Source organism: Chinchilla lanigera, unplaced genomic scaffold (assembly GCF_000276665.1).
Source record: "Chinchilla lanigera isolate Chin_1 unplaced genomic scaffold, ChiLan1.0 scaffold00014, whole genome shotgun sequence".
Taxonomy (NCBI): domain Eukaryota; kingdom Metazoa; phylum Chordata; class Mammalia; order Rodentia; family Chinchillidae; genus Chinchilla; species Chinchilla lanigera.
This window is the reverse complement of record NW_004955415.1, coordinates 33174041-33187520: the sequence shown is the minus strand read 5'-3', so window position 1 is coordinate 33187520 and position 13480 is coordinate 33174041. Positions and strand designations below refer to the sequence as shown.

Here is a 13480-nt window from a genome sequence, read left to right as displayed (position 1 = left end):
CACCACCACGGTGTCTTCCAGAGTGGCTGCAGCTTTTTCCATTCCCACTAACTGCACAAGGACCCAACTGGTTCTCAGTGATTTTCTTACATTTTGGGGAATGAAAATAACACTTACACTGTGAATTTTCTATAGCATTCTATGTGAAATGATTCACTCCAGTCTTTCCTCAATACATTTACTGCATTTTTATCCAGCTGGAATTTAAAATGACAAAGTATTTGTTAAAATTTAAGATTTTCAGTGACTGCACTGGCGCACAGTGTTAGAGATCCCTAGCACTGCTAAGTATGTAGTCACAGATGTTTAGTAAAACCAAATGGCTAGAGAAAATGAGTATTTTGGAAATCAACTGCATCTTCTCACTGGGAGAAGATGGACAATGTCTTGAAACATGTGATTCTGCCATGAGACTGTTTCTATTATAGTAGGATGAGTCCAGTGCCCTAGGGAAGAAGTTCATTATGCCAGACATTGATGCACTCATGTTTTCATAATAGTAGAGCTGGTTAATGTCTTCAAGGTGTGAGTAGCAGAATTAATATATCCAGGAAGGGCAGTAATTCATATGTCTTGCCGCTGGATGTCTCTGATATGAAGTAAATCATTTGCACCCATTTGAACTACCAGTGCTACGTGCATGACTATCCCATCAGGCAGCTTGTACCACTTTCTCAGAGGGTCTTTGATTATAATAACACAAAGAAAGGTGTTGACTTAGCTGGCCAGATGTCATTGTATTATAGTTCCTTAAGGAAAACTTTAAAATGGTATAAAAATTTGTAATACAGCTAATTTGTGGTTGAACAGTTGTAAATGCTCATTATATACACCAGCAATGGGATACTTATAAGAGTTCCATGTTAGAATTAATTACTGATAAACTAAACTTTCACATAAATTTCTTTTAACAATGAAATCAATGTATCAATTGTATTAATTTTAACTAGTATGCACAGTATTAATATTTATATTTGGGCAATTATTCAAATTCAAGCAACTGAACTCAGTCCATTTATAGACTTTGTATTAACTTTATTAGTAAAGTGACTGATAAAAGTGATTAGATCCATTTGTACCACTAGTGGTATGAGCCACCTAATGGGACAGTCATGCATGTACCACCAGTGGTTCGGTAAGAACATGTTAATGGGCCCAAATGCTTTTTCTCTTACCCAGATAGGAAAGCATTAGATACTGCCCACTTAGAAATTATAACCAATAAATACGAATGGCTATCTCTATTCAGTATCTTAATGCAACTGATTAGATTTAGAGGACTGCTTAGGAAAACTCTGTGGGAAAGACTGAAAGCTCATCTGTTCAAACAGAAGCCTTTAAACTGATTTTGTTGTACCTTAAAATTAAAAAAAGAGCTGCAGTACAAATTCCCCATAATGAATGTGATCATTATATACGGCAAACATATACTAGTAAAAAAAATAATAAAGAAGAGCTGTAACCGTTAAATTTCTCACCTATTTTTCACATGCTTATGTTTGTATTCAAGGATCAGTGCAACATCCTTTTCTAAGGAGGTAGGCCTCAAAAACTTGTTCTCAGTCAAGCGTGGTAGCCCACACCTGTAGACCCAGGACCATGACAGGCTGAGGCAGGAAAATCACAAGTTCAAGCTTAGCCTGTGGAATTTACCAACTAATGCAGACCCAATCTCAAAAACAAAGTGGGAGACACCACAGTGACCTCAGTTTCAAACTAAACAAAAATGAATGAATTTTTTTTTATATTCTTTATATTTGTAAGGTGTCTTTCCACGGTAAATTCTCATGTATACCCAAAGCTTTGTGTGATGAGATGGGTTTTCCATATACCTTACACTTCAAGGAATTTCCTTTCATGAGCTCTTATGCAGTGAAGCACAAAAGGAAGCTCTTAGTTTTACAACATTCTTTTTACATGTAGTGCTTCTTTTCCAGAAGTCTGGTTCGTTTGGGGTTTTTCTGTTTTATGTGCTCAAATATCACTTGACTAAGTGAACGTCTTACCACATTTTTCACATCCTTAGATTTTTCTCTTCAGTGAATATTGCCATATACTGCAGTATAAATGGAACAACTGAAGGCCTTCAACCATATTTACATTCATAGAATTTCTCGATAGTGTGACTTTATATGTACCTTCAGAGAGTGGGAATAAGTGAAGGCTTTATCACATTGTTCACATTCATAGGGTTTCTCTCCACTGTGAATTCTTTCATGTACATGAAGGGCACCAGAACAAGTGAAGGTCTTTCCACATTGTTGACACTCATAGGGTTTCTCTCCACTATGAGTTCTTTCATGGACTCTGAGAGAATTAGAGTAATTAAAGGCCTTACCACATTGTTCACATTCATAAGGTTTCTCTCCGCGATGAGTTCTTTCATGAACATGAAGGTAACAGGAACTAGCAAAGGCCTTCCCACATTGTTGACATTCATAGGGTTTCTCTCCACTGTGAGTTCTTTCATGTACACGGAAGGAATTAGAAGAATGGAAGGCCTTTCCACATTGTTGACACTCATAGGGTTTCTCTCCACTGTGAATTCTTTCATGGACTCGGAGCGAATTAGAGTAATTGAAAGCCTTTCCACATTGTTGACATTCATAAGGTTTCTCTCCACTATGAATTTTTTCATGTGCTCGCAAACCACTAGAATGAGTGAAAGCCTTTCCACACTGTTGACATTCATAGGGTTTCTCTCCACTGTGAGTTCTTTCATGAAGGCGGAGGGAATGAGAATAATTAAAGGCCTTTCCACATTGTTCACATTTGTAGGGTTTCTCTCCACTATGAATTCGTTCATGCATTCGTAGGACATTTGAACGAGTGAAGGTCTTCCCACACTGTTCACATTCATAGGGTTTCTCTCCACTGTGAGTTCTTTCATGCACTTGAACTGAGCTTGAACTATTAAAGGCTCTACAACACACTTTACACTGATAAAGTTTCTCTCTACTATGTATTCCCTCATGATCTTGAAGGGTATTAGAATCCCTGAATGCTTTGCCACATTGATTACAGGTGTAGGGGTTTTTTGCAGTAGTTCTTTCATGTACTTCACAGAAGCTTGAAGTCCTGGAAGTCTTCCCACATTCCATACATTTATAAAGTTGCTCTCCAGTGTCCATTCTCCCGTGCCTCTGAAGCCTTCTAAGACAAACAAAGGAATTCCCACATTCCTGGCATTTATGAAGTTTCTCTCCAGTATGAGTATTTTTATGTAACTGAAAAACATGTAGACATTTGAAGTCTTTACCACATACTGTACATTTACAAGATTTTTCTGTAGCATGGGTCCCTTCATGATATTGCAGATTTATCGGGACACTGATGGATTCACCACATTGTCTACCTTCATAACATCTCTCTCGACTGTGATTCTTTTCATGAGTTTTATATGATGAGTAATACAGAAAGGGTTTTCCACAGTGCTTACATTGATAGAATTTCATCCCAGTGTGTATGTTCATGTGTATCTTAAATGTTTGGCGACCAAAAAATGTTTTCCCACATTCTTTACACTGATAGCTTTTCTCTCTAACATGACTTCTTTCATGTTTTCGAAAAGAACTGAGAAATGTGAAACCTCTGCCACACTGTTTACATTCATAAGGTTTTTCTGCAGTATGAGTACTCTCATGGTTCCGAAGACACTGGTGATAAATGAATGCTTTACCACACTCCTTACATTCGTATGGCTTATTTCCATATTTCTGACTCTTGTATGCTCTGCAGGCAGGAGGTGATCTGAGGTGCCCACTAAGGAATTTTGGATACATAAAGACTTTTTCACACAAGCTGCCTTTACACGCTGCTCCACAGGTCTGAGTTTCCTTGATGAGACTCAGATTTGAAATTCTGCTGTTTTCTTTACACTGAAGGCTTGCTTTACTTTCACAGGGTTGCTTGACCATATAGCTTCTGTAAAGAACAAATAGTGCATTTTCAATGACATTTTTAAATTTTTTCTTATTTTTAATAGGTATCAGAATCACTATTTAGCCAGGGATGGTGGCGCACATCTATAATCCCAAAACTCGAGAGGCTGGGGCAAGAGGGTCACCATGAGTTTGAGGCCAGCCTGAGCTATGTAGTGAGTTCAAGGCAGGCTAGATTACATAACAAGAACTTGTGTCAAAAAAAACAAAAAAGAAAAGAATCACTATTTAATCACTCTCTGGAGAAATGCTGCCTTTCTTCCTTGTCAACATTCTAAAGTGAATGTATGGAATGCCTTAGACAGGTATTTGGCTGTCATTATGAGAACAGTAATATTTATATGTAAGGTTTGACAATGTTTTTTGTTTTTTCCAGTATGAAGGACTAAACACAGGGCATTTGACTTAGCTACATGCCCAGGCCTTTTTACATATATTAATCTTGGAGACAGGAACTAAGTCACTAAATTACCCAGGCTGAAGGCTGGGGATGGAACCCTGGGCCTCATACACATTGGACAAGTGCTGTATGACTGAGTTATGTACCAGCCCTAAAGCCTTTTGTTAACATTTCAAAAAAATAAGTAAATAAATTGCCCAGGCTGGCTGGAACATCCCATCCTTTAGCCTTAGCTGCCAAGAGTGGTCAGATTACAGATATGTGCCAATACAACCAGCTCTTTTTTGGGGGGAGGGGCAGGCGCCAGGAATCGAACTCAGGACCTTGCACTTGCCAGGTGGGCACTTATGCCACTGAGCTATATCCCTAGCCTACAACCAGCTCTTGATACTGGTTTGAAGTAAACTACATTTCACATCCTTAACATCTATAAAATTTTTAAGTATGTGTGTATGTGTGTATGTACGTGTGTGTTACTGAATAGTGAACCCAGAACCTTTGAACTGAGCTACATCCTCAGTCCTTTTTTGGATTTTTTAAATTTTCAGACAGGGGTCCCACAAATTTTTTTTTTTTTTTTTTGTCTTTTTGAGACAGGGTCTTGCTATGCAGTTCAGACAGGTCTTGAGCTCACTTTGTAGCCCAGGCTGGTCTCAAACTCACAAAGATCCTCCTACCTCAGCCTCACAATTTTTTTTTTTTTGAGAGCAAGTCTCACTATATAGTGCAGGCTGGCCTCAGACTCACAATGCTCATTCTGCCTCAGCCTCCGTAGTGTTGGGATTACAGGTGTATGCCACCATACCCAGCTGGGTCCCATAAATTTTACCACATTTTGGGTATCTCCACAGAGTTATTCGGGGTGGGATTAAACTTTCAATCCCCTTGCCTAAGCCTACCAAGAAGCTGGGTTTACAGTCATATGTCACAACACTCAGCTAGTCAATATTTTGGAGGGAAATTTTTTGACAAATCAGTTAGAAGTGGGGCTTACTGTTTAGCTTGCTTGTATTTGAAATGTCATAATATAGGAAAATATCCTACAGGGCCACTACATATGAGTACAGTTCACCTTAGATTTCTCCTCGCATTTTGATCACCATCTTCAATGTTCCAGTCTTTCCATTTTCTCCCTAAAATTCACACCCAGAGACAAATTGTCATAAATTTGGTTTTAGAGAAAATGTATGACAGTATACATACATGCTTCAATTGTAAATTAGCCTAATTTAATCACCAAAGCAATATTATTTCCAGCTTTAAAATCCTGGGACCCAGCTGATGAGCATGAAACATTTATTCTGTAATTCCCTAAATGAAGGAATGACATCATCCTCACCCACAACGGCCAGGTTCCTGATGGTTTCCCTCATCACATCTCTGTAGAGTCTCTTCTGTGAAGGATCCAGCAGAGCCCACTCTTCAAAGGTGAACTTCACAGCCACATCCTCAAAGGCCACTGAGTCCTAAAACATCCCACAAATGGGCATAGGTACACGGTGAGACTGACATCCTCACCATGTGAGGATTGAGGATCAATCCTCAGTTCCTACAGATGCTCCCCACTCCTCTGAGGGATCCAAATATTTACTGTTGCCGGAACACCAAACCTCACTTCCTCATAAAATTTAGCAGCCATGAACACAGAAAAATTATTTCTACATTTTGTATGGGTTTTTGCTTTTTTGTTTATTTTGCAGAACTGCCACATGAACCCAGGCCCTTCGCACTAAGCTTCATTTCTATGCTATTTTACTTGGAAACAGATCTCACTAAATCGCTCAACCTTGAAATCACCCTTCCTCAGCCTCCCAGCATGCTGAGTTACAGACATGTGGCACCATGCCCAGCTGATTTCTATATTTTAACCTCTACATATCTTATGTTTACTGGTAGCACCAAATTCACCTTGAAGCAATGTGCCAAATATGTTCCCAGAAATGAAATTGAAAGTAACCAATTCCTGATTAGACAAGCTATCATTTTCTGGCCAGGCTTGGTGGCACATGCCTGAAATTCCACAATCTGAGGCTGAGGCAGGAAGATTACAACTTTTGGGTTTGAGAGGAGTTTTTATCGGGGGGGAGACAAACCTCCTACCTCAACCTCCCAAGTGTTGGGATTAGAGGAATGCACCATCACTCCTGGATAGAAAGTTCACAATTTAGACCCCAGCCTAGCCTGGGCAACACAGCCAGATCTGGTCTGAAAACTTTAAAAATACCTTTTAAAAGGATGGGGATATAGCTCAGTATAAAGGTCCTCAGTTCAAACCGCAGTGCTTCGGGGGAAAAGCTACCATTTTGCACCTTAATATGCACAATATCAATTAATATTTCATGAAAGATAGCCAAAGGAGAACATTGTTTTTTATTTTTTGGTACCAGGAATCAAACTCATGACCTCGCACTTAGCAGACAGGCACTTGCTCAGCTGAGCTATATCCCCAGCCCGAGAATATTGTTTAAATGCATAAATACATCCTTAAAATCATTCCCATCAAAAGACATCAGAAGGGGCCGGGATGTAGCTCAGAGGCACAGCACCTGCCTGGCAAGCATGAAACCATAAGTTTGATTCCTGGTACCAAAAACAAATAAAAATCAGAAGCTAGGATACCTGGGGATACCCAATATGTAACAAGAAAATGGATTGCTCTGAGATATTCCATGCCTATACAAAAACTCAGAGCCAGACCTAACGGCTCATGCCTGTTGTTATAGCTATCTGGTAGGCTGAGGCAGACAGGATCCAGCTTTCCAAGTTTGAGGTCAGCCTAGGTAAAATAAAGAGAACCATCTCAAAATAAAGAAAGCTGAAAAGAAAGAAGAAAGAAAGAAAGAAAACTGAGCTGGGCGTGGTGGCATACTCCTATAATCCCAGCACTCAGGAGGCTGAGGCAGAATCATTACTGAATTCAAGGCCAGCCTGCGCTACATAAGCAAGTTGAAGGCCAGCCTGCACTACATGGTGAGACAGTGCCTCAAAAACATACGTACATACATAAATACATAAATACATAAATAAATAAATAAATAAATAAAAAGAAGGCTGAAGGTGTAGACCACTGGTAGATATTTGCATAGCATGTTGAACAGGCTCTGAGTTCAATCCCTATGCAATCACTAATTGTAATATATCAACTTGAATGGATTAATAAACACATAGAGGACTGGTAGAGCACAGTTCTGGGTATATCTGTGAATGATGGAAATGTAGGCTACAAACTGAGGATGGAAGATCCACCTCAGATGTGGGTAGCACCAACAAATAGGCTTGTAGCCTGGATGGAATAAAAATGGAAAGAAGGAAGTCTTCCCTTTTGCTTCTGTGGAGGAGCTCCGGTCTTCGTCATCACCTTTGGATGTTTTGTCTCCAGTTGCAGCAGGTTTCCAACATAGACTCCTCAGCCTTCCAATGCACACCCTTCAGGATTCCAGCATGGACTTGCACAACACTGCAGTGAGCTCCAGGTCTCTGACCTTTGACTGGATCCGCCAGCGCTCCAGCATGCAGACAGTCATTTTGCATTCTTCCACCCCTGATTATGCAGGCAGCCACTATAAGCCTACTTAATAAATTCTTTATACAATCATATGTATTTTTATATTAAGTCAGTTCTAGTGAACCCTGACATACCCTAGCACCACAGACACACATACACACACACACACCATCAAATTTACCTAGCTGTATAAAAACAGTCATCTGGGTCTTCAAATATAGCTTCCTTGGCCTCAAGGCCTGGGGCTCAATCCCCCCAACATGGATCCACATCTCACCTCTATTCTCTGCCAATCCTAGTGACTAAACACACGGGGTCCTACAATTAGAGAAGAATTGTACCACTGGGCAACATCTAGTCTTTTATTTTTAATTTTTATTTTCAGACAAAGTTGAACTATACTGTACTGACTGGCCTTAAACTTGTCATCCTCCTCTCCCTTTATGAGTCTGGCAGACACGAGCTTAAATGATGTTTGTACATCTTCCCATTATGTTATTAGGATTTAATTTTAGTAACAGTGGAGTACAATTAAAGATTATATCACTGGGCATGGTGGTGCATGCCTGTAATCCCAGCACTCAGGAGGCTGAGGCAGGGAGATCATTGTGAGTTCGAGACCAGCCTGGGCTACAAAGTGAGCTCAAGGCCAGCCTGAACTGCAGAGTGAGACCCTGTCTCAAAGACACACACACACACACAAAAAAAAAAAAGACTGTATCACTTCTTTATCTTTCTGGTTTTCCATGCCTTTAGAGAGCCAAGCGTGATGGCCCACACCTATAAACACAGCACTCTGGAAGGGTGGAGCAGGAAGATTCCAAATTCAAACCCAACCTGGGCAACTGAGTTACTCTGCAAGACCCTGTATCAAAATTTAAAATTTTTAAATGTAAATTTAAGAAAGGCTGGGATGTAGCTCAGTAGAGGGCCCAGTACCACTAGGAGGAAAAAAAAAGTTTCTATGGGAGCCCAGACATCAAAGCAAAGGTAGCAGAAGAAATTTATCCTTTGATACTGTCAGTTACTATGAAAATTAACTCAGCCTTAACCCAGAAGGATTATCCTAAATTCTCAATCAAAAGGTCTAAGAATCTTCACCTCCTTTTTACAACTATATCCTGTCCAATACTCAATGAAAAAGAACTGAGGCTGAATAAAACATTTCTAAAGTTTGAAGAAAAAAAGACAAGCACCAGAACCACACTCAGATGTAGAAAAGATGCTGGAATCTCAGACTGCAGAAATAAACCAAGCTTGAAGAGTTTAATATGCTGAGGGATCTATTAGCAAAAAGTATGTAAGAACAGATAGATAATTTCAAGCAGAGATGTAAAATTTTAAGACTTAAAAGGAAATACATAATCCCAATACCCTAGTGGGCTGAAGCAGGAAGATCACAAGTTCAAAGTGAACTTGAGTAACTTAGTGAGGTCCTATCTCAAAAAAGTATTTTTTAAAGGGTTAGGGCTGTAGCTCAGTGCAAAAACCCTAGGTTCAGCTGGGCATGGTACTACACACCTGTAATTCCAGCACTCTGGAGGCTCAGGCAGGAGGATCGCTGCAAGTTCAAGGCCAGACTGGGCTACATAGTGAGACCTTGTCTCAAAAAATAAAAAAAAAAAAAAAAAAAAAAAGAATTGAACATCCAAGATGTAGAGTAAAATGAAAACAGAACACTATAATTCTTGGAATGTAGCACAAGCAGTGACTGCAGGGAAATTTATGCTATTGAACACATACACTGGCAAAGGACATATTTCTACACCAATAATCACAGTGTCTACCTTAGGAAAAAAAAAAAAAAAAAAAAACAGCCAGGCATGATGATGCACGCCTGTGATCCCAGCAGGCTGGGAGGCTGAGGTAAGAGGGTCATAACCCTAACCCAAACCTGGGCAACTCAGTGAAATCCTATCTCACACTTTAAAACTTTTTAGACTTTAAAACTTTAAAAAGAGCTGGGGCTGGGAGTGGTGGCACACACCTGTAATCCCAGCACTTGGGAGGCTGAGGCAGTAGGATCATTGCAAGTTCCAGACCAGCCTGGGCTACAAAGTGAGCTCAAGGCCAGCCTGAGCTGCATAGTGAAACCATGTGTCAAAAACACTAAAAAATAAAAAAAATAAAAAGAGCTGAAGGGGCTGGGGATTTAGCTCAGCGGCACAGCACCTGCCTGGCAAGCTCAAGGTCATGAAATCGATTCCCAGTACTGGAGAAAAAAAAAAAAAAAAGAGCTGAAGATCTACCTTAGTCCATAGGCCCTGGATTTGATCCCAGGAAGGGAGTGAGGGAAAAGAAAACACCCAGGAATGGTGGTGCATACTTGTAATTCCAGCACTCTGTGAGGCTGAGGCAGAAGGATCAAAAGTTCAAGTCCTACCTGAGTAAATTTGAGAGACCCCATCTCAAAATAAAAAGACACGGGGATATACCTCCAGTGCAAATGCCCTGGGTTAAATGCCAGTCAGGAGGGTGGAGGGGAATAGTAACCAATTAAACCCAGAGTAAAGCACAAGAAAATACACAAAAGAGAAGGAATCAAATTGAGGGAAATAAATTTGGGCAACAAAAATCAAGTGCTAGTCTTTTGAAAAGACAATAAATTGGTCTGATGTGAAACTACCTGAAAGAATAAAAAAATAAGTATAGAGGCAGAGGCGATGGCAGGAGCCTACTTTCCTGACCATTTGGGAGGTTCAGCAGGGAGGATTACTTGATTCCAGGGTTTCAAGGTACAAAACCTGTTTGGGCAATTTAAGGAGAGAAAACCTCAAAGAAAAAGTGACAAGGATACAAATTATGCCAGAAAAGTGGTAGATTCCTTTAATCATAGCACTCTGGAAGCCTGAGGCAAGAGGACTACAAGTTCCAGCAGTCTGGACAACTTAGTGACTTAGGTCCCATCTCAAAATAAAACAAAATGCGCTGGCAATATATGTCAGTGTGAAGGTACTGAGTACAATCCCCAGTAACAATAGATAGACATAAAGATAATAGATACATAGATAGATACATAGATAGATAGACGGATAGATACATAGATGATAGACAGACAGACAGATAAGAGACAAATTACTAGGGGCTGGTTCTGGAGCTCAATGGAGTAGCTAGCATCAGGGAAGCCCTGAGGTCTGTCCTCAGCATCATGGAAAAGAGGTTTTGCAGTTCTGGGTACACCAACATAGGACTTCCTCCTACTAAACAAGCAACATACCAGTAAACTACAATGCTTCTGTGTCTATGTGTGTACCTGTTTGTGTGCAGTACCAGTGACTGATCACACTGCCTTCCCCCTGAGCTACATCCTTGGCCCATTTTTTTTTTTTTACATATTGATGTAGGGTCTCACCTACTCACTAAATTGTACAGGCTAGGCTCAAACTTGAATTCTTCCTGCCTCAGCCCCCCAGCATGCAGGGAATATAGGCATGAGCCACCATGGAAGGATTTTATGGGGTTCATTTTGTGACCTGTTTGTTGTTTTGTTTTGTTTTGTTTTGTTTTGTTTTGTTTTTGAGCCAAGGGCTTGCTACATGTAGTCCAACCTGGCCTCAAACTTGTTCAAGTCCACGTTGGGCTTGAACATCCAATCTTCCTGCCTCAGCCTCCCAGAGTACAGGGAGTATAGATGTGTGCCACCATCTCTAGGTTTTGTGTGGTTTGTTTTGTTTTGTTTTGTTTTGTGGACACAGCCTAGCATCAAACTTGCTCTGAAACCCAAATTGGGCTCAAACATGAGACCTCCTGCCTAAGCCTCCCAAATGCCAAGATTACAGGCATGTCCATCTCCAGGATCCTCATTCTGAGATAATGAAATAACAGGTTACCCAAGAAACTATCTAGCCAAGCATGGTGGCATATGCCCATAATTCGAGCCCTCTGGGAGGCTGAGACAGGAAGATTTCATGTTCAGGCCTAGAATGGGCAACTTAGTGACTTAGTCAGTCTCTGTCTCAAAATAAAAAGAAAATCAGGGGCTGGAGGTGCAACTCAGTGTGAAGGCACTGGGTGAAATAAATCCCTCCTCAAAAAAGGTGAGGGAGGGAAGGAAGAAATTGTCTGAAGTGTATATTTGGGTTTGCTGAAGTCAGACTGTTCTGTTTTGCATATTTTTAAAAGTTTTGCCTGCATTATTTATGTAAAATAGATATTTATTTATGTCATACTCTGCTTTTGATAACATTCCTGGAGTTAGGCATGGTGGTGCATACCTGTAATCTCAACAATGGGGAGGCTGAGGCAGGAGGATCATTGCAAGTTCGAGATCAGCCTGGGCTACAAAGTGAACTCAAGGCCAGCCTGAACTGCATAGGGAGACCCTGTCTCAAAACGACAAAAAAAAAAAGAAATTCTGATTAACTGAACTTTTGTTGTTAGATTCAACTTTTCTGCAGAGAAAACCATTTTAAGATTTTACTCTTTAAAACACTTAAGAGTTATGCACTACAGAAAATAAAATAAGAGCACTATCAAGTATCTTTCTGGCTAAAATAACAAAGATCTTCACGATGAGTATAATCACTATGTATTGCAAACATGTACTAAAATAAATTTTTTAAATAAAATAAGCTTTGCTTAAAAATAAAAAAAAAAATCACAAAGAGCATCATTATTTTCCTTCCTCTATATCTAACACTGGGGGATATTACCATGAATTGGTAGCACACTATATATTAGAGTTGAGGAATCAACTCCCTAAAAATATCATAATCTTCAAAGATGTACACTTAACTTTGGTAACTTTTCATATCTTCTTTTTCGTTTGTTTTTATTGTCTTTTTGTGTTTGTTTATTTGTTTGTTTGAGACAAACTCTCACTATGTAGTTCCGGCTGCTCTTGAGCTCACTGTGTAGACCAAGCTGGTCTCGAAATTCCAGCAATCCTACTGCCTCAGCCTCCCAAGTGGTGAGATTACAGGTTTGCGCCACCACTCCCAGCTCATCATACCATTATTACAAAAATTAGGAGTTCATGCCAGGCATGGTAGCCCACGCAGTAATCCCAGCACTCCGGAAAACTGAGGGGCAAAAGGCTTACAAATTCCAGGCCAGCTGGACAGGTTAGGGGCTTACGGAGGCCCTGTCTCAAAATATAAAATAAAAAGAGAACTGGGGTGAAGCTCAGAGCGAAAGCCCTAGGCTCATACCACTGGGGGCGGGGAGGGGAGTCCACTGGCTGCACAGAGCTTGCCTAGGACGCGGGCGACCCTGGATTCAATCTCTGCCACAAAACAAAAACAAAAACAGAAAAATCATAAAGTGCACGTGACCATGATCTCACATCTTCAGCTTTTACCCTAAAAAAACAAAATTTCTCTTTGTCCCAGAAGTTTCGTGTTTATGGAATCTAATCTTGTAATCGACTCATCTCCCCCCACTCCAAGAAACTGAAAATGGAACGGAATGACCAAGGGGAATAAAAGTGCCGAGTGCTAAGGATAATTATACCAAAGGTTGGGCGTATTTAATAACAAAATCAGAAGAAAACTCCAGACGCCCTCCGAGGTCAGAGCCCCCACACACACTTCCACGCAGAAGCGAAGCCACGCGAGGCCCAGCCCGCTGCAGCGGGGCGGCCCCAGGAGCACAGCGCACAGTGCAGCGCCGGCCCGCCCGCCCGCGCCTCCGCCC

At 40.6% G+C, this 13480-nt stretch overlaps 1 protein-coding gene across 1 annotated transcript in view; it reads right to left on the bottom strand.

The window, feature by feature from the left end:
• Positions 1-3506: 3506 nt before the first annotated feature.
• The window catches only part of LOC102017451 (zinc finger protein 490-like), a gene marked incomplete at its 3' end in the record, with an annotated part of 10477 nt that continues 503 nt past the window's right edge, over positions 3507-13480 (bottom strand). Inside the window, 3 exon segments of the mRNA XM_005381149.2 lie at positions 3507-3924; positions 5414-5474; positions 5681-5807. Of these exon segments, the coding sequence (XP_005381206.2) occupies positions 3507-3924; positions 5414-5474; positions 5681-5807 (606 nt within the window).